Consider the following 20,780-nt stretch of genomic DNA (forward strand, 5'->3'; position numbering starts at 1 on the left):
GAGGTTCAACTTTGACCATAAATTTATCAACGAGACCAACTGCGGCGGGAGAAAAAATTATATAATTAAAAATTTCTTTCGAATACGAATTCACTGATATAATTTTTGCTTCCGCCGCAATCAGTCTTGGTAGTTAAATTTACGGTCAAAGTTGAAGCACGTGAATAGAGGAAGCACTACATTATGAAATGGAGGAAGTACTATTATGTTACTTTGCATTATGAAGATAGTAACTTAGGCTAGTATCATATGCATAACACTAGTCTAATTACTCCCCACTATGACCAGCCTTAGCATCATATGATCATTGGATCGGAATATCATGATCCACGAGGCACGAGTTCCGCTACATATTAATATAACCTGCTCGCATTCCTTGAGCACATAAACTATTCTTGACGTGATACCCAGTCAGCGTCAAACACAGAGGCCAGATGTGAGATGCCGTCGTGTTCCGTGAGCTGGAAAAAATAAGTGTGAATGAAATATTTTGAATCTGCCTTTCTCCCTTTATAAAGCAAAGCCGTGAGAGCACACAATTACACCACAACACACACATACAGGGAAACAAACAGAGCTCCTGCATCTCCAAAGCAGCGGAAGGATAGGATAATGGCCGGCGAGAAGACGACGGGGCTGGTGCTGCTGGACTTCTGGGTGAGCCCGTTCGCGCAGCGCTGCCGCATTGCGCTGGCCGAGAAGGGCCTGGCCTGCGAGTCCCTCGAGCAGGAGCTGCTGGGCGCCAAGAGCGACCTCCTCCTCGGCTCCAACCCCGTCCACAAGAAGGTCCCCGTGCTCCTCCACGACGGCCGCGCCGTCTGCGAGTCCCTCGTCATCCTCGAGTACATCGAGGACGCCTTCGCGGCCGCCGCCCCGCGGCTCCTCCCCGCCGACCCGCACGCGCGCGCGCAGGCGCGCTTCTGGGCCGACTACGTTGACAAGCGGGTGTACAGCTGCGGGACGCGGCTGTGGAAGCTCAAGGGGGAGGGGCGCGCGGCGGCGCGGGTCGAGATGCTGGAGACGCTCCGGACGCTGGACGCCGAGCTCGGGGGCAGGGCGTTCTTCGGCGGTGAGGCGCTCGGGTTCGTGGACGTCGCGCTCATACCGCTCACGTCGTGGTTCTACAGCTACGAGAAGCACGGCGGGTTCAGCGTCGAGGAAGAGTGCCCGGGGCTGGCGGAGTGGGCGCGGCGGTGCGGGGAGAGGGAGAGCGTCGCCAAGGTCCTGACGCCGCCGGAGGAGGTGCACGACTTCATCTGCCTGCTCAAGAAGCACTACGGCGTCGAGTAAAGCCGATCGACCAGCCGGCTGGTGGATGCGTGGCGAACTGTTTGCTTTCATGGAGTTTGGCTCGAGTCTGCTCTTGTTTGTGTTTAATTTGAGTCTTTAATGCCATTTGTCTCGTGTTCTACTTTCAAGATGTTGTCCAATGTATTTGCCTATTTGCGACCCCATATATGTGAGGTACTTCAATATATTTTGCTCAAGAAACTTGTGCGCATTTTGCACCTAGTGTCCCACGACGATTCCTATTTGGCGAATGGGTCGATAGATAGCGACCCAGCGCATCCTCTCGCCATGCGCCACATCCTCGGTATGAGCCGCTCATACTGTTTTCTTTCATTTTTCTTTTATTTTTTGCCTGGTTTTTCTTTCTTTTTCGTCATTTTTTATTCTTTTCTTTTCTTTTCCTTATATCCTTTCTTCCTTATAAAAAATTAGTGAACATTTATTTAAAATTTTGAACATTTTCAAACCAGTGATTTTTTTGGATTCATGAACATTCGTGAACAATTTTTGAATTAACGAACATATTTTTCCAAGTATATGATATTTTCTTAATTTGCGGACATTTTTTAATTCACATTTTTTTGAGTTCATGATCATTTTTTAGAATTCAATAATACTTTTTGAAATTTTGGATTTTTTTTACAAAGCCGCGAACATTATTTTAAAGTCGTGTACATTTTTTGAACTCACGAACATTTTTGGAAATTCATGAATATTTTTCGAAATCATGAACATTTACTGGAATCTTGTACATTTTTTAGATACGCAATCTAAATCTTTTTTTTAAATGCAATTATTTAATACACAAACATTTAATACCTTTTCAAACATTTTTTAATATCAGAAATATTTTACGAATTCATGAACAATTTTTAAAATTTATTAATATTTTTTGGATGCACAATTTTTTCATGATTCACAATTCATTTTGAACTTTGAAACTTTTTAAAGTCCTGAATTATTTTAAAGAAGGAAAAATGAAAACATAAAAAGAAAAAAAGAAAAAGCAAAGGGCAAAAAATAAAATGAAAACAAAAGCACATGGGATTGGCCCAAAAGCGCACTAGGGCGCGAGGACTGCGTGTTTGCTCATCACCCAGCAGCGCGCCAAATAGAAGCTCCGCGTCCCGCGCACGAGCAAGTTATTGTGAGGCTGTTTTTAATGTTGTATAAACATGCCATCTATCTAGATGGGCTTGGTCGTTCATCCTAAGCCCATGTAACTAACGCACATGATCAATCTATCGACATATTCTACTTAAAAGAAAAAGAATCTACCCAGCTTATCGCAATAGGTGGATGAGGGTTCGTCTTCCCTGCCACTTTGTCTTCCGCTGCACGCCGCCACGCCCACCCCATGAAACAGCAGCCATAACTCCACATTAAACGGCATCATTCACCTCATCTCATTACCTCCACTACACTACAAACAACGAAGAAAGTGCTAGATTTTGTCCAGTCATCGCATCACATCTCATATTTACAACAATTCTTAACTACAGCCATCAGGATCAAGCTCTGAACCACACGACCCGTCATCACAGCAAGATTGGGCTCCATGTTGCGCCACCATGCCATGCTAGATGGAACCGACACACGATTGCAACGGTTGTCGGTGCCCCGCATCGGCTTCGCTCGGCAAATCGTCAGCAAGGCCTTCACCTCGTCGAGGCTGCCATCGACACTCCACGTCACCCCACCGTGGCACCACAAGGAACCTTGTCGTTGTCCGTCATACAACCCCTCAGACCCTCCTTCCTTTCTTCCTGCCTAGGGCGCGGCGAGGCAGTCGACATGCAGTTTTGTGCGAGAGGAACAAGAGGGGATTTTTGCAGTTGGGCTATTGCTTTTTATAGGATGCTTTTTTATACGGACTGCCAAGGATTATGACAAATTGTAACATTGAGCCACATGTTACAAGTATTCGAACCACTTTTGTATATGGATACTTAGTTCATTTCCTTTGTATTTGAGGCTTCTTATGCATGACATTCATTGTGCACATACGACAATCAACGAGGAACCTACCAAACGATTTTGTTTATATTATACTCCCTTCGTCCCGTAATACAAGAGTGGTTTTTTATACTAGTGTAGTGTAAAAAACGCTCTTATATTAGTGTCAAAACGCTCTTATATTATGGGATGAAGGGAGTACTATGTTACTCAATAGTAATTTTTTTGTATGGATATGTATCTTTGCATTCCGGCAGCAATACGCAGGGTATCATCTAGTTTCTAGAATAATAGAGGTTTTGGTGACCAAGTAAGCATCATCATGTGGTTTATTAGCAGAGGAGCACAATTTTTATTTGTCACTGCTATTGTGAAGAAGTAAATAAGTTATTCTAATTTCTAGGGTACTAGTGCTGACCCATCATATGGCTATACCGACCTTGTTCTTGACCCCTCATGTTGGCTACAATGTGCGCGACAAAAGGTCATGATCTCAAACCCCCATTTAGCAAAGCCCACTCTAAATATAATACCGACGATGGATGCCACTACCTCCTCCTAGATTAGTCGTGCAATGCATACATTGTAGCGTTGGCACCCTACATCTAACATATGAGTCTCCCAACCCTCATACGGCAAAGATCGTGATGAACATGACCATTATGATTTTCTCTAGTATCGCTCTCAACTAACTCTCCTCATTTAGTCGTCTCTCTCACAACACGCATCACATCCATTGCATGTACTCCCACAACTGCATGGGGTGGAAGACCATGGAGTCGAGGCTGGATGGGCACGGGGCCTAAAAATAAAGGCCACATTATTAATAGCCATCCTTTCTATCCATCTAGCATGGACATGGTTGATGGTCCAACCATTCGTAGGCCATCTTCTTATTGTTGACCCACATTGATAGGTATAAGGGACCCAATCTTTTGATTAGATGTTATTGATTTTGGTTGGAGGGCACTTTGATGACTTGACAACGTACATTGTACACTCGACGACGGGGCTTAAACAATTTCTATACCAACTCTGGTGTGGTTACTGACGGTATTGGAAACACCGTCAACTTGATTACGAAGAATCAATCCATGAATGCAACCGAAGACCAAAAAAGAGTTTAGGACGTGCAATGTGAATTGCAGATTTAATATGAAGTACTTAATTAACACACTGGGGTTCCGGTGATGTGTAATACACGAGGTCTCTCCGACTCTCGTGTCTATGGCAAAGAGTAGAAAACGTCAAAACTCAATCAAACAAAACACAAACACTAATTTAACGCCCTAAGGGGGTATTTAAGGAGGTACAAAAGGGGGATTTGACTAGGTGAAGGAGAGGGTGGAGGTAGAATCGAACCTTAAGTCGGTCTCCTTCCTAAATACACTCAAAGGAACTACACATAGTCTCCTTACTCCAAAAATATGTGGACCTAGCCAAAAAATGAATTGGTGCAGCGCCTATACAAGGCTATGTATGATATTATAAAGTGTCATATTGTATATTTTTCCCATGCATTTACTTATCATCATGGTGGCTTCAAAGTCCTGAAATCTCCACGTTGAAAGGATCGATATAGTTGACTAGAGGGGGGGTGAATAGGCAACTAACAATTTTTAGCTTTTCTTGACCAAATTAAACTTTGCATCAATGTAGGGGCCAGTTCTTTTCGGCGATTCTCCCAGAATCGCCCCCTCCTCAGCTTCTCCCAGAATCGACATTCCATTTTTTTTATAATCCCATCTAGTTAAGGTCTAATTAGCTAGGATTGTAAAAAAAAATATGGAGTGGTGATTCTGGGAGAAGCTGGGGAGGGGGGCGATTCTGGTAGAATCGCCCAAAAAAACTGGCCCTAGGTTGACTAGATAAGCAACTAAGTGAGCAACCTATATGATGCAACAACAACCAACACAAGAGTAAGCAAGGGATACAACACAATATAGCTTGCACAAGTAAAGGTGAGAGATAACCAAGAGTGGAGCCGGTGGAGACGAGGGTGTGTTACCGAAGTTCCTTCCCTTTGAGAGGAAGTACATCTCCGTTGGAGGGCCTCGGTCTCTCTGGACACTGCGTCCGAAGGACCCTTGTGGCGGGGGCCACCTATGGCCTCCTTGCCCTTCTTCTTCTTCACCTTCTTCTTTGGTGCCTGATAGGGCGCCGGGACCAGTATCTCTGTCAGCTGGGGTATGGCTGAGTCTTCGGGCAGCGATGCCGGACACTTGAACCGCTCCGCCTTTGTCGTCCAGCCCTATACGAAGGACATGTAATACATTATATCTAAACTTATTCACCGAATAGGTACTCGGGAAAATCATGCTTACCATCGAGGCCGGATTCTCGATGTCGAGACCGATGTCTTCGGCAACGTTTTTTGGGCCTTGAAAAGCAACTTCCAAATGTCTTTGTGCGTCGTGCCGAAGAAGTGCTTCAAGGTCCGTGGCTCCTCCGGACTAAACTCCCACATGTGAGAGGCCCGGAGTTGGCAAGGGAGAGTCCGGCGGAAGAGCATCACCTGAATCACGTTTGTGAGACCGATGTTTTTACCTATCATGTTGGTGATGCGCTTTTGCAGCATCTGCACCTCCGCCGTGGATCCCCAGTCAAGGCCCTTAGCGGTCCAGGAGGTGAGCCTGGTAGGGGGTCTGGATCTGAAGTCGGGCTGGCTCCCCAGTTGGCATTGCGGGGTTCGGTGATGTAGAACCACTCCTGCTGCCATGTAACACCCTCGATGCGACTACATCTCCCACGTGTCGAGGCACGACTTAGAGGCATAATCGCATTGAAGGCATGTGTCGCAAGTAAGGCAATCTTCACAACATCCCATGTAATATAAATAATAAAGGGGAGATAACATAGTTGGCTTACACTCGCCACGTCAATCAAGATACATAAATAACATTACATCAACCAAACACTCATGGCCCGACTACGGCGCCAAAATAAAAGATAACCCAACATGCGACACGGTCCCGATCACCCCCAACTGGGCACCACTACTGATCATCAGAAAAGGAAACATAGTATTGTTGAGAGTCCTTGTCGAACTCCCACTTGAGCTCAAGCGCGTCACCTGGAGCGGAATCATCAGGCCCTGCATCTGGTGTAATAGTAATCTGTGACTGTGAGCCACATGGACTCAGCAATCTCGCACCCTCGCGATCAAGACTATTTAAGCTTATAGGTAAGGCAAGGTAAAAATATATGTGGAGCTGCAGCAAGCGACTAGCAAAAAATGGTGGCTATCCTGTTCGCAAAAGAGAGCGAGAAGAGGAGGCAAAGCGCGAGCGAGAAACTAGAGAGCAACCTGCGCAAACATTACTCCAACACCGTGTCCACTTCCCGAACTCCGCCGAGAAGAGGCCATCTTGGTAACACACTCAGTTGATTCATTTTAATTAAGTTAAGGTTCAATTTATCTACAACCGGACATTAACAAATTCCCATCTGCCCATAACCGCGGGCACGGCTTTCGAAAGTTCAAATCCCTGCAGGGGAGTCCCAACTTAGCCCATGACAAGCTCTCATGGTCAACGAAGGAATAGACCTCCTCCCGAGATGTTCCGATCAGACTCGGTACCTCGGTTCTTCAAGACACTTCGACAGGTTAAAACTAATCCAGCAACACCGCCCGAATGTGCCGACAAATCCCGATAGGAGCTGCACATATCTCTTTCTCAGGGCACACTCAGATTGTCCTAGGTACGGGTAGGCCAGCCCAGAGTTGCCCCTGGTGGCCACCGGCAGCTGACAGGTGGACCAACACTCAGAGGAGCACTGGCCCGGGGGGGTTTAAAATAAGATGACCCTCGGGCTCCGGAAACCCAAGGGAAAAAAGAGGCTAGGTGGCAAATGGTAAAACCAATGTCGGGCATTGCTGGAAAAGCTTTAATCAAGGCGAACTATCAAGGGGTTCCCATTATAACCCAACCGCGTAAGGAACGCAAAATCCGGGAACATAACACCGATATGACGGAAACTAGGGCGGCAAGAGTGGAACAAAACACTAGGCGAGAGGCCGAGCCTTCCACCCTTTACCAAGTATATAGATGCATTAAGATAACAAGATAATATAATGATATCCCAACAAGTAAATAAATGTTCCAACAAGGAACGGCCTCCAATCTTCACCTGCAACTAGCAACGCTATAAGAGGGGCTGAGCAAAGCGGTAACATAGCCAATCAACGGTTTGCTAGGACATGGTGAGTTAGAGGTTTGACATGGCAATTTGGGAGGCTTGAGATCAAGTGGTAGGCATCGTAGCATTGGCATAGCAAAAGAGCGAGTAATCTAGCATAGCAAAGATAGTAGTGATTTCGAGGGTATGATCATCTTGCCTGCAAAGTTGTCAGAGTTGACTGGATCCTCGAAAGCAAACTCAACGGGCTCCTCGTTAGCGAACTCGTCTCCCGGCTCTACCCAAACAAGACAAACAACCAACAAGGACACAATCAACCACGTGCAAAGCTCAAACAATATGATGCAAAGATGGTATGCTATGCGGGATGCAATATGTGATGCATATGCAAGATTTGACAAGGAATGCATGAACCTGGCCTCAACTTGGAAATCCAAGTATACCACTGGAAAGATGAGATGAAATCGCTTGAAAACGATATAAAGAATGCCGGAATCGGAGTTACGGTTTGGAAATGGCAAGCAAATCAAATATGACACCAGTCTGCGATTTACAGCAAGTAGCCATCTAAATGCAAAGAGATGAACAAGCTACAGCACCCAAACATGACAACAAAATACATGGCAGGGATGAATTCAAGATTCTTAACAAAAGTCTAGCACTGAGCTACGGCCAATTCATCCATTAACAGGTTCAAACAAGCATGGCAAAAATGCATATGGTAAACAGATTTCAGACTTAGTGAAATTAACACTTGTCTGGAATCTCAGATCAGATAGCACTCTTCGGAGCAACAAAACTACATTCTACAGAACCTGAACATGGCAAAGTAAAGCATGGCATGGAGCTACTCAAAGGGCTTAACAAAAATCCCTTAGTGACCTTGAGCCAAAAGGGATCAGAAAATACAATTGCAAGCATGTGAACATGGCAGAAACATAATCAGTTCTCAGACTTGGTGAAAACTGAAGCATGCTGAAAACAGATATCAAGTAGGCATGTTTACGAGCTAGATGCACTCACTACAGAGCAAGTCATGACAAACTAAGCATACACCCATTAAGAATACACAAAATGTAAGCTGGACATGGCAAGAACAATAGCATATCATGCACGGATCAACTACAACATCCTCGGCAAAATCGCTAACAAGTAGACAATCTGCCCAGATTCATGAAGTAGCAAAAGTAGAGCTCGATTGACTCAAGCTAGGGTGCTCCATAAATGCAAACAAAAACATGGATGGATAGAGCACTACAAAATTAGCAAAACATCCTTACTGATCATCCTCAAAAGAGGCACGGATCACTAGGAAACAACATGAACATATGGCATCATGAGAAAAACAGATCAAAGACTTAGTGGAAATGCTAAGTCCCTGAAAACAGAATTACCAAGTGCCTCACTTTTCAAGCTTGTGCTAGTCACCACACACATCACAAAAATACATGGGATGCACCTCTGGAAAGATGGCAAAACCCTTAACAAAACATATGTAGAGCTCATGGGCATATCATGCACACAATAATCATGGCAAAAATGACAAATATCTAAATGGAGTAGCAGATCTGACAAATATCTCAAGTAGCCCTCTTCTAACAGCATTTCGGGCATCAAGATGAACTCAAATGAAAATGATGCAATGGAATGAAATGATGTGTTCTCTGAGACGAACATTTTGATATGCTATATGCCCAAAACAGAGTTACGGATGCAAAGTTACGATGCGATGAACATGGCAAGATAATTAAGGTTTAGGGGCAAAAAGTCAACCGAGAGAAAATATCCCAGATCTAGATCTGGCCGGGCGCGCTTTACGAGGATCGCCGGATTTACTGTAGCTCGCCGGAGACGGAGGGGGCCGGCCGGAGAGGGGCTTGGGGCGTGGAGGAGGACGCCGGAGAGAGGCGGAGCCGGCGGGCGCGGAGGTCGGGCGCGGCGCCTGCGCGTCGGGCGAGGCGGCGGCGGCCGGCGTCGAAGGGCGGCGAGGTGGCGGCGCCGGCGTCGGGCTTCCGGGGCGGCGGGGCGATGACCCAGGCGGCGGGGCGGAGGTAGGCGAAGCCCCGGGCGGCGGCGGCGGATCCCGGGCCGCGGGGGCCGGCCACGGGCCTCCCGGGCCGGAGCGGCGGCGGCGGGGACGATGCCACGTGTCACGCTGCTAGTGGTTTCGGGCGGCGGCGGACGAAACGTCCGGCGCGGCGCGATGCGGATTTTTAGGGTTTCGGGGGAGGAGACCCGGGATTTGGAATGGGGGTTCTTTATATAGACATAGAGGGAGCTAGGAGAGTCCAAACAAGGTGCGGTTTTCGGCCACGCGATCGTGATCGAACGCTCTAGATGATGGTGAGGGTTTTGGTGGGTTTTGGGCCAAATTGGAGGGGTGTTGGGCTGCAACACACACGAGGCCCTTTCGGTCCCTCGGTTAACCGTTGGAGCATCAAACGAAGTCCAAATGGTACGAGACCTGACAGGCGGTCTACCGGTAGTAAACCAAGGCCGCTTGGCAAGTCTCGGTCCAATCCGGAAATGTTTAATCCCCACACACGAAAGAAAGCTAGAAATGACCACCGGAGGAGAACGAAGCGCCGGAATGCAAAACGGACAACGGGGAAAATGCTCGAATGCATGAGATGAACACGTATGCAAATGCAATGCACATGATGACATGATATGAGATGCATGACAACGACAACAACACACGGAGACAAAGACCCGAACCCGAGAAAATAAAATAATTTAACGCTGGAAACGGCAAGAGTTGGAGTACAAATTGGGAAAGTCATATCCGGGGTGTTACATGCCACACCTTGACCGTCTCCACAAATGCCCCTTCGGGCCAGACGGTGTCGGGAAGCTTGCTCACCGTGGCCCCGCCGCAGTCCACGTACTGTCCTTCGACCACCTTCGGCTTTAGATTGAAAACCTTGAGCCATAGGTCAAAGTGTGGTGGGAGCGGAGGAGAGCCTCGCACACGACGATGAACGCCGATATGTGGGGGAAGGAGTTTGGGGCTAGATCATGGAAATCTAGCCCGTAATAGAACATGAGGCCGCGGACGAAGGGGTGGAGGGGAAACCCTAGTCCGCGGAGGAAGTGGGGAATGAGCACTACTCTCTCGCCGGGCTCCGGGGTAGGCGTGACCTGACCCTTGTTGGGGAGCCTATGCGTGATGTTCGCGGACAGATAGCTCGTGCCCCGGAGCTCCTTGACGTCCTTCTCGGTGACGGAGGAGGCCTCCCACTTGCCCTTGGAACCGGATCCAGACATGGCTAGGGAGGTTGGTGGCGGTGGGAAAGATTGAAGTTTTGGGGCGCTGGAGCTCAGAGGTGGGAAGGCAAGAGCTAGAAGAAGGCGTGGGGAAGAAAGGAGGGATTTTCTACCCTCTTATAGGCAGTGAAATACCAAACGCCCCCCACTCAAGCCTTAAAACCCGCCTGTTCCCAAAGAGATCGTGTGAATGGCGCGGTTGGATTATCCAAAACCGTATTGATAAGAATCCCACAATGGGCGGGCACGATCTCTATTTTGACAAGACGTGCCAATGGGGCTATGCCTCGAAACGCGAAACGGGAGGCGTGCAAATGGTTCGAAATATTAAAGAGCCAAATGTGACGCTTCGCAGTAAAAAGTTGTCAGTAAAAGAAACTGCTTTATTTGGATATCTTGCCTTCCTGGCTAAGGGTTGTATCAATTATACAGAGCCGGATACAGTTCCTTTGTATAGAGAATTGTCCTAAAAGTGTTCAGGAGAAGGAACCCGTCTTGCAATGCCGAAGACAATCCGCGTGCCGAACACAACGCCACCGAAGACTGGTTCAGGGGCTACTGAGGGAGTCCTGGATTAGGGGGTCCTCGAGTGTCCGGATTACTTGATATGGGCCGGACTGATGGACCGTGAGGATAAAAGCAGAAGACTTTCCTCCGTGTCTGAGTAGGACTCCTATATGCGTGGACAGCAAGATTGGTGTCCGGATATGTTATTTCCTTCCTCTACAAACCGACTTTGTACAACCCTAGGCCCCTCCGGTGTGTATATAAACCGGAGGGTTTAGTCCGTAGAGGCTATCTGAATTCTCATAGGCTAGACTGGTAGGGTTTAGCCATTACGATCTCGAGGTAGATCAACTCTTGTAACCCCTATACTCATCGAATACAATCAAGCAGGACGTAGGGTTTTACCTCCATTAAGAGGGCCCGAACCTGGGTAAACATTGTGTCCCACTTGTCCCTTGTTACCATCAATCCTCAGACGCATAGTTCAGAACCCCCTACCCGAGATCTGCCGGTTTTGACACCGACAGGCGCGAATGTTGTGTTGGGGCTTACTGAATTTGCTTGCCTATTTAGAGGGCACGTAACTCTGGAGACTGACTGCGCGGAGATCGGACGGGAACTTCAAACTGTACGAGAGTGCAGGAATGCCTGCCGAGCAGTTCTATCGGATATGAGGAGACAACTCTCCTTGTTCACCAGCGTGGAGATCAGCATCGTCAGCCGTAAGAAAAACATGTTGGCTCATGAGTTAGCGGCCATTGCAAGGAAGGTGTGAGACTTCAAAATTATAGTTGATGTACCCGAGGGCACGAGGCTGGTAATGCAGAATGAGAATGTAACCACCATGGCGTAAGTCTTAACCATGGTTCTAAAAAAACAAAAAGAAAACAACATAAGCAAGAAATGATACTTGATAGGTGCAAACGATGGGCTTCCCAGGGTTACCAACCAAACTTGCATCTTGTAAATCATTAAAAACAACATGAAAATGGTCAAATGTATATCCAATGATTTGTTATAAATCAGTATAGCATGAAATTAGAATTCCACAAATCATCTAGTGAAAGCACGTAAAACCTTGTTCATCAAAATCATAAAAGTATTAGGTGCATTGTTAATCAAACAGACATAACTAACCACTCATATAACCTGGATATAATTTTTGATTTTGTTTTCTACCCATTTCCCAATTTCACAATACTTTAATAGTATCCACTGCGCAAATCAACTTAAAAAAACATATTCTCTAACCTACAAATAATATGACAATATCCAACATAGTAATTATTGATGGCTCTGCAATCAACACAGATAAGTGACGGTCCATCCTTTTTGACACTAAGATGACAAAAACGATCCATCAACTAAGGGATTTGTGAACATAACCCTTGTCGAGTAGCTCGTGTACTTGACACTGAATCTGGAACCAGCACGCCGCCGATAGGGAAACAGCGGGCCGTACGCATCGCGCAACGTGGTAATATCCACCGCAACGGATAAGAACGCCAGAACGGATAAGACCGGCCAGCCCAAAAGATCCAAGAAGCGCACTATAATATCGTCATCACCCCACGCCGTACCTGTCACCGTCCATTCCCATCCCACCCCACTCCACCAGTCCACACCGCAGCAGCACTCCAGTGAGCTCGAAACCGAGAGGAGGAAGCGATACAGTACTACAGGCAACCATGGAGGTGGTGACCGGCAGCAACGGCGGGAGGCTGAACCCGTGGGCGGAGCCCTTCGTGCCGGGGAGCTGGTGCCGCCCCGCCCCCGTGCAGGCGGCCGCGGCGGAGGTCGAGGACTTCTCCCCCGAGTGGTGGCGCCTCGTCGCCTCCTCGCCGTCCTTCCGCGACAGCTGGCTCCGCGACTACGGCGACCTGGGGCTCCTCGACGCCGACGAAGGCCCGGACGACAGCGACGCCTTCTTCCCTCCGCCGCGCCACAACGGTACGTGACCAGACCGGCCCAGATCTACTTTCCTTCAACCCTCAAACAAAAAAAAGGTTCTACTTTCCTTCACGGTTGTTACCTTGTTAAACCTACCACCGTGGTTAGGAGCAGATGGAGAGGAGAGGAAGGGAGAAGCCGCCGTCAAGAAGAGCGGAGGCGAGGTGGCGCCCTGGGGGATCGAGAAGTGGTGGCGGGCGCACGTCGCCTCGCCGCCGGAGGTCCCGAAGTACGCGGAGAAGGCGCCTGCTAAGGTCCTGGGCGGCGGCAGGTTCAGCCCCCGCACCATCCAGCAGCCTCGCTAAGGGACCGACCAGCCTCACCGCGTTCCGCGTCGATCCATCGATCTTGGCATAAATTAAAAAAAAGATAGAAAAAAATACTAGTAGTTTGCGAGCTCTTCTGCTCTTAATTAGCTTTGCTTATGCTTAATTTCATCGTGTCTCGTTTTCGTTCTAGTTTCCAGCTCAAGATCGATTGGAGGTTCAATTCACTGCGCTGTGTATGTACATACGTCTGTAAATGATGTACTAGTGTGTAATAAGATGCAGTGATGCAATGACTCCATTCGGTGCAAATGGTTTTCCAGTTTTCGTTGCCTGAACCACAATGCTGCATGTAGATTTCTGATGGATCCCACGGAGAGAAGCACAGGTTGCTCTCGGCATCTGTAGAGGTTCAGCATCGCAATCCAGAACGACTAAACTGAACTATTTGAGATAAAAAGCAACTAGACAGTTTGCTCTCGGCATCTGTTGAAAGAACTAGCTAAACACTTCTTACAGAGTTAAAACCTGCACACTTGGAAGATGAGTGGGTAATGCTGCTCTCAGCATCAATCTTCACTATACATTCCATTTCCTGCTATGTACTTTTGCATTGAGCCACAGCTTCCCTCGGTCAGAGCTGTTATATGTACCCCCCTTTGGTCAGTCTTTTACCTATCACAGCTTCCCTCGGCAGTTTTCAGCGCCACAGAAACACTCTGTCTGTGGACCAAAATGTTGTACGAAGCTACGAGATAGACCAAAAACTGAGATGAGAGTGCATCATAAAACATACTTCTGTGTACTTGCAACACTAATTCAAAAGTGAAGCAATACAGGAAATGATCTTTTAGTGCTTCCCAAAGGCTAAATATTTTACTCAGGTGCAGTGCTATATGTCAAAAGATAAATCCAGAGTCTAGGGCTGTTAATCTAGGTCGTGATTATGTCTCAGCCTAATTTTTTTTCAACAATCAATGAACCATTATTATGTTAAGAAATGCTGTCAAAAACGAGAACTAAACTATAGTACAGTAACAATTATGAGTTGATGCCTCTGGAGAATTAATATTAATATAGAGTGGCGGTGCCACACACAAATTGCCACTTTGTTGAACTTATATTGCATCAGAATACTTGGAAGTTTGGAAGATTTCAGAAAGGTTGATACTTGACACCGAGGGGTATTGGATCTAGCATCACCACTGCTGACATATCCTTTCCATGTAAACCTAGTATTGTCACTAGGACTTTATTTTTATTCATCTATGGTGTCAGCTTTTATTGACTATGTAGAACATAAAACGGAATCCAGAATTTTCTTATTACAGTGGAGCACCAGAAAAGGCAAAATGATAGTATGATTTAGTCAGGATAAAGATCCAGCTAAGCATCTGTACGGCTACGCAAATTAACGTTGTAAACAATTTGTTGGTTGTAGAATGCATACAAATTATACCAAACGTCAATGTGAGTGTACATCACGGAAGAACGGTATACAAAGTGCTAGGCTGATTGAGTCTCTCATGTACCTGTAATTATAGGTCAAGGGCTCACCCACTCGTATACCCTGTAAAGAAAACACACCTAGCCTTGTCTTGCCGTTAACTTGCCTGCCAACAAACAACTCAGTTAAGCCATAAAAACTCTTTTAGAGAATAAAGGAACAGCAAGCCACTGAATAAACAAACACATAGGTTAAAGAAATCCATACGCCAAGCTTCTGCAAATAAGACAATTACCAATTCTCCAACCGACAGTTAGGACTGCAGCTGTGGTTAAAAAAGCGACAGTCATTTCCTCTGAATGTTGCATCAATTATAAAGTTGTTGTTGACTTTACACATGTAGAAATTTTGATCTCGGCGCTGTTTCATGTCTTGAAGCCTTTCTTCAAATCTCGCGCCATCTATAACTGGAATGGGGCATTATAATTATAAAATAATATATGATCTAACAAAAATGGAGAGTATACCAAGGTGAGCATCAATGATTATCTTTTGTAGTAGCTATTCTAGAAATGAAACTAGCTTTTGATTTTAACAGACATGAACTCAGGTTAACAGCAATATGTTCAGCACAATAGCAGAATAGCTCACACAACATCATTAGGAAGGTAATCACAAGCCATAGTCTCCTGTAGAAGTAGGGGTTTAAACGAACTACAATCAGATTATAAAGCAAACCAAAGAACGAATCTCAAATACCTTCTCCAACAAACTCTATCACAAAATCACCTTCCTCAATGGTTTCCAATGCTATGGCACCCCATCCGCAATGTTGTGTCTACAGAAAAAACCCACCAGGGAGTTATTTGTCACACAAAAATCTCTTAATCATAACTATATTATTATTACCAAAGAAAGTTAATAACAAGATGCAAAAATAAAAGGAAACAAAAATATATTTATATAATTGGCGCACCAGATGAAGTTTAGGCATGAAACCCCAAATAGGAAAACAAAATACTTTATAGAAACTGGAGAAGGAAGAGAAGTCATGAAATTAAGGAGTATGTTAACATTGTAAAAAACATTATAAGTTGTGAAAGTTAAAACCTTTAATTATTTTTTGTCTTCTGAAAACATGAAAAAAGAAGTCCAATGAATTCCTTACCTTAACAACCCCGATCCTTTTCTCTCTGCGAAATGGTCTGTTAGTGCACTTATTTGAGCACTTGCAAGCCTGAGAGCAGCTAATGGACACAGACCTGTAGGAATTATCATAACTTTCTATAAAAATTTGTAGATGCATTTATATAAAATGAACGCATAAAGCATTTTATAGAATATAATCACTCTAAACTCTAAGATACAGCATTACAGTATACATTGGAAAAACCGTTTGCTGTTCAATTGGAGTATAATAATCTGGAAAATCATTCTCTAGTTATAAGCACTTCGAATTCTGATGAGAATCATCTCATAAAAAACAACGTTACACAGAGAATAAGGATCCCCCAAAGCATGCACGCAAGAAATTAAGTTGGTTCGTACCTGCACGAGCATCTTATTTGACAGGTCAGAGGAGGATCACAATCACTGCATTTAGCTTCAATGGCATCACCATCACATTTCTTCTTGACGAAATATACATCTTAGCTCATTGAGGAACGAAAGATTCCAAAGTTAAAAGATAAAAATGAAAATATATACTCCCTCCGTTCCTTAATACAAGTCTTTTTAGAGATTTCAATATAGACTACATATGGAGCAAAATGAGTGAATCTACACTCTAAAATATGTCTATATACATCCGTATGTAGTCCGTATTGAAATATATAAAAGACTTATATTTAGGAACGGAGGGAGTAAAAGGGAAACTGGTCAACTAGTTTAAATTGCAATCATATAAAGGATACTATGCTTCAAACGTACATATGGAGGTGGTTTTGTCACACTTTCCAACTCCTCCTTAATATGGTCAATATTGAACTCTTGATCAGCATATGGGAGAGGTAATCGCTGGAAGGCTTCCTGTAAATGAATCAATACTCAACAATGAATACAGATCAAAGAAAAACTATAAGAACAAAACCGTTAATAGTCCACCAACATCACATATTTACGAAGGCAATATGACAGAGAAACAAAATTGGATAAGTTCTGTGTGTTCAGCAATACAGAGAATCAAATGTGAAGTGGAACTATTAACCACCTCAATGTTATATGCTGGACCTGCACCCTGTAAGAAGCACATATCACACCGTCAGCAACATTAACAACAACAGAAACAACCAAAGCCTATAGAAATAAAGAGATCAAATAAAATGCATTCAACCATATTAAAGCAAATGGTATGGAACAAATTGTTGAATGTTCTTTCTTTTCATGATTTAAGTAGTCAACAAAGAGAATATTTTGGAATGCATATTGGAGGCATTTACAATTGGAGGATGCCGTTTGCAGACCAACTTATCCGAAGAGGCCCTCCGTGGTTGATACACTAATACTAGTTAATAAATTGAAACCAGAGTACAAAATCATCAAGCTTATGTTTCATAATAAGACCTTCAGAATTGGTGATACGAAATAAGAACATATGCTTGATATGGTAAAAGGCTGTCGGTATGTGAGCATATAAGGTTATTGCTTCAGGCAACCTGCTCAATAGTCTGTATTTCAAATTGAGAATCGTGGGGCTGCAGGTTATGGTCAGGAAGAAAGTTATAATTCAAATTTGCATCCCTGTGCATCATTACACTTAAGGCTTTAATTTATACTATTCTCTCATCAGCCAATATTGAACAATCATATCAACCCAATACTAAATAAGCTTACCATGTTTTTATTGTAATTCTCGGCTCTTGCTATTAAGTAGAAAACTGTAAACACTCAGTCGCAATTATCTAGGAGAAACTGCCATGATGCCGGTTAAAAACCCAATTGTCCACACTGCTATATTATTGTAGGCACTGAAGATACGGTTTATATAAGGAACTGACAGAGAAGCACCAAATAGGGTGGATGAAGCATAGCATCAACCTCACTAGTTGATGACCAAATACTCCAACTTATCATTAGCTTTGAAGGATCAACAGGCTCAGCCATTCTGTTCTGATGCAGCGAACATTGCGTACATGCAGGCATTACATGTTTCAGCCGGTGCCAAGTTGTTCTCCTTTTGCAGTGAAAACATAACTGCACAGTTAACAAACATATGAGGGGATAAATAATCGTAAATTGTTGAAACTAACAAAGGCTTCAACGAAACAAAATACTCGTAATTATTTCTCATTGGTTGCACAGATAGGCATTTATATCTATAGTATATATCATTGTTTGTAATCTTGGAAAAAAATATAATTGCTTTTTAGATATGTAACTTTGTTTCAGCAACTTACATGTCGAGGGCAGCTTCCATCACTTTTTTCAGAACAAACCTTATGCAAGGTTACTTCACAGTGATGACCTGAACATCGCGTCCTTTCATCGGGCAGGATACTCCTCGAGCAAATTGGGCACTCAACCTAAATCCAAAGGATTTAAAAGATTCCTTCTTTTAGAGAATCAGTAGGGAATCACACTCACACTACCTTATGTAACATCCGGAGTACACATTAAAATACTGTGTGAGCAGAATCACTTGATGTTGGTATCCTATATTCAGAATCTTTAAAGTGGATCAGAATCCTATAGGAAGTGTTACTTGGCATCCTTCCTTCATTTCTTGACCAAGCTTTCACCTAATATTTAATTAACTTATAAGAGTCTGACTGTGTTTCTATGCAGAAGATTGCATACCCTGATCACCTTGATGTCCCTTATAACAAGATTTATAGCATATTCCAGGATTGTTGTTCCCTTATTATCAGCAACCAGAGCTACAGAGAATGAATACAAGCAACGGCACAACACTTGTGTTTAATTGAACTCTCAATATTACAGCCTTCTTCTGTCAGTTCTATCAGAGTTGGGCGATCACATATGCAGCAACTTTTTATACAGGTTACCAAAGCATCTTTGTCCAAAGAACATTCCAGGAACATATACTTTGGAAGGCATCCGTATTTCCTAAGAATATCTACCCGCTTCAAAAATTCAGTTTCTTCAGGTTATCTTCAGATCAACACTCCATTCTTGCATGCACTTGGGTGATGTCGTTGAGCTCAAGAGTTTTGAGTCTCATCTCCTACCTTAACTGAAAAGACACATAGTTCCTCCTGTGCGCTCTAGCTTCTTTTTCTTGCATAGAGCTAAATTCTTCCATATGTGCTCTGCATACATAACTTGAGATGCCACTATTCGTCCAGTTCATATGGTTAATGTTATAGAACTCAATTCAACATTTTGTAACATGTTTCTGAAGTACTCCATGTTCTTTAGTTGTGAGCAACTATCGGAAACAGTGTGTGCCCTCAGTCCAATTGTCCTATAAAATGAATAACCACCTCACATTTTCTAGTGTGGTGATGTCCTTGTTCAGATACAACCCTTATTGCACCGATTTCCACATCTCTATCACAGTTCTAGTTTTCTCTCCAATTTCTGTGGTGACATCCAAATCCATCTAGTGTATCATTTGCTCTCAGTGTGGAGTACTAATAACCGCATTGAGACTCATTGTTCTTTGTTCCAAACCATGTTCCCCTTTCGGTCTCTATCCCGAGTTCCGTGCCACCAGACAATCACCCCCATTTACCACTTCATCCCGTTTCTAGCAAACCTAACATTTTAGTTGTCAGAGTCCTGATTGACACACAAGCTGCTAACTGAATTGCAGGCCTGGCAGTGGTACCGGCACGTACCTTCCTCGGCGCGCCTTTCTGGAGGAAAGGGAGGACGCACTCCTCCGCCGGGGCGCCTGACGCGGCCTTCGCTGCCCCCCACTCCTCCGCGCATGCCTGTACAGTCCGCCGCAGAGGCGCCGCGGGGGACTTGCGCCGTATCCGCGAGGACGACGGCGCCGCCGAGGGGAGGCCACGGACGCGGGTCCGGACGCTGATGCGCACCGACCGGCGGGGGTCGGTTCCTCCTGGAGACTCCGCCGCGGCCGGCGGGGACGGTGGCGGGGGAGAGCAGGGGGGCTGCTGGGGCGCCTGTGGGCCGAGGCGGGCGGAGCGGCGGACGGGCGCTGGGCGGGGAGGCCCCGCCATTGGTGGTGACACGGCGATAGGACGGGACAGGATTAGGGTTTCCGTGCGACGCGCGGCGCGGTGTTGGGGGGATTTGGGGAGGTTGCGGGGGCGGAGAGGAGCGGAGGGCGGGAAGAAGAAGAGGAGAAGTGCGGGTGCGGTTTGGGTAGTTCCTTGGCGGAGTGGGGTCGTGGGGAGTGGTGATGTGTAACGCTTAAACAACGCTCGTTGTGACCGTTAAGGCAAATCGGCCACTGCATCCGCAAATGGTCCGGCAGGGGTGCGGCCCATAAAAGTAGTAGCTGCAGTTTCCTTTATTTTACGAAATTGTCACTAAAAGCATGTGCTGCTCTAGAGAAACTAAAAATTATATACATTATTAACAACTACAGTGTACATTATAATGAAAGTAAACATATCTGCGTGTTATAAAATGTTTGCATAAATTTAAAAGTAAAGTATTCATGTACTCCTAAAATTGTTTTATATAATGTAACAATAATGTTTCCCACAATTTGAGAAAATGTTCATGTAATTAAGTAAAGAATTTCATACTAAAAATATGTTAATGTAATAAAAGATGTTTTGTATTCTGAAAATCTTCATGTGGTTAAAATACATGTTCATGCATTAAGCATCTATGTAATCATATTTGTTTTTGCGGGGAATGCAATCATATATATTAAAAACTTGTGTGGCTTTAAAATGTGTTCATGTCTCAAAAATATGTTTGTGTAATTTTCAAAAAATATTTACTCATTTATAAAAATTTCATGTAAAATGGTACTCCCTCCGTCTCAAAATTCTTGTCTTAGATTTGTCTAGATATGG

The 20,780-nt window shown here is 44.9% G+C and overlaps 3 protein-coding genes across 4 annotated transcripts; 2 read left to right on the forward strand and 1 right to left on the reverse strand.

The window, feature by feature from the left end:
- The first annotated feature begins 526 nt into the window (after positions 1–526).
- LOC125545430 (probable glutathione S-transferase GSTU1) lies at positions 527–1,501 on the forward strand. The gene has a single exon (XM_048709359.1). It carries the CDS (start codon positions 613–615, stop codon positions 1,288–1,290), a length of 678 nt encoding a protein of 225 aa, XP_048565316.1. The 5' UTR covers positions 527–612; the 3' UTR covers positions 1,291–1,501.
- Positions 1,502–12,728: 11,227 nt separating this feature from the next.
- Positions 12,729–13,688, forward strand: LOC125545432 (protein EARLY RESPONSIVE TO DEHYDRATION 15-like). 2 transcript variants are annotated; one of them, XM_048709362.1, is made up of 2 exons: positions 12,729–13,110; positions 13,219–13,688. In XM_048709362.1, exons 1-2 carry the CDS (start codon positions 12,849–12,851, stop codon positions 13,413–13,415), a joined length of 459 nt encoding a protein of 152 aa, XP_048565319.1. In that variant the 5' UTR covers positions 12,729–12,848; the 3' UTR covers positions 13,416–13,688. The 2 variants fall into 2 exon arrangements, with proteins under 2 accessions (XP_048565319.1, XP_048565320.1); XM_048709363.1 differs by having other exon boundaries at positions 12,730–13,110; positions 13,225–13,688.
- On the reverse strand, positions 13,516–20,248 carry LOC125545431 (histone-lysine N-methyltransferase ASHR3-like). Its single transcript, XM_048709360.1, has 11 exons — positions 19,623–20,248; positions 18,219–18,344; positions 17,860–18,015; positions 17,033–17,059; positions 16,737–16,851; positions 16,372–16,471; positions 15,992–16,085; positions 15,583–15,661; positions 15,119–15,290; positions 14,909–14,989; positions 13,516–14,124 (listed from the first exon to the last, which is right to left on the reverse strand). The coding sequence occupies exons 1-11, from the start codon at positions 19,968–19,970 to the stop codon at positions 14,055–14,057; spliced, it is 1,368 nt and encodes a 455-aa protein (XP_048565317.1). The 5' UTR covers positions 19,971–20,248; the 3' UTR covers positions 13,516–14,054.
- Positions 20,249–20,780: the final 532 nt, after the last annotated feature.

This window comes from Triticum urartu, chromosome 3, assembly GCF_003073215.2.
Source record: "Triticum urartu cultivar G1812 chromosome 3, Tu2.1, whole genome shotgun sequence".
In the NCBI taxonomy this organism is placed as follows: domain Eukaryota; kingdom Viridiplantae; phylum Streptophyta; class Magnoliopsida; order Poales; family Poaceae; genus Triticum; species Triticum urartu.

What these genes read in the sequence shown, in the direction of transcription:
- LOC125545431 (XM_048709360.1), bottom strand. Translation starts at nt 19,970, where the DNA reads ATGGCGGGGCCTCCCCGCCCAGCGCCCGTCCGCCGCTCCGCCCGCCTC. An exon ending in TTTGGTCATCAACTAGTGAG is followed by an intron (nt 17,060 to 17,859) that starts GTTGATGCTATG and finishes TGCTTCTTACAG; the next exon opens with GGTGCAGGTCCAGCATATAA. An exon ending in AAAGGATCGGGGTTGTTAAG is followed by an intron (nt 15,662 to 15,991) that starts GTAAGGAATTCA and finishes TTTTTTCTGTAG; the next exon opens with ACACAACATTGCGGATGGGG.
- LOC125545430 (XM_048709359.1), top strand. Translation starts at nt 613, where the DNA reads ATGGCCGGCGAGAAGACGACGGGGCTGGTGCTGCTGGACTTCTGGGTG.
- LOC125545432 (XM_048709362.1), top strand. Translation starts at nt 12,849, where the DNA reads ATGGAGGTGGTGACCGGCAGCAACGGCGGGAGGCTGAACCCGTGGGCG. An exon ending in CCCTCCGCCGCGCCACAACG is followed by an intron (nt 13,111 to 13,218) that starts GTACGTGACCAG and finishes CACCGTGGTTAG; the next exon opens with GAGCAGATGGAGAGGAGAGG.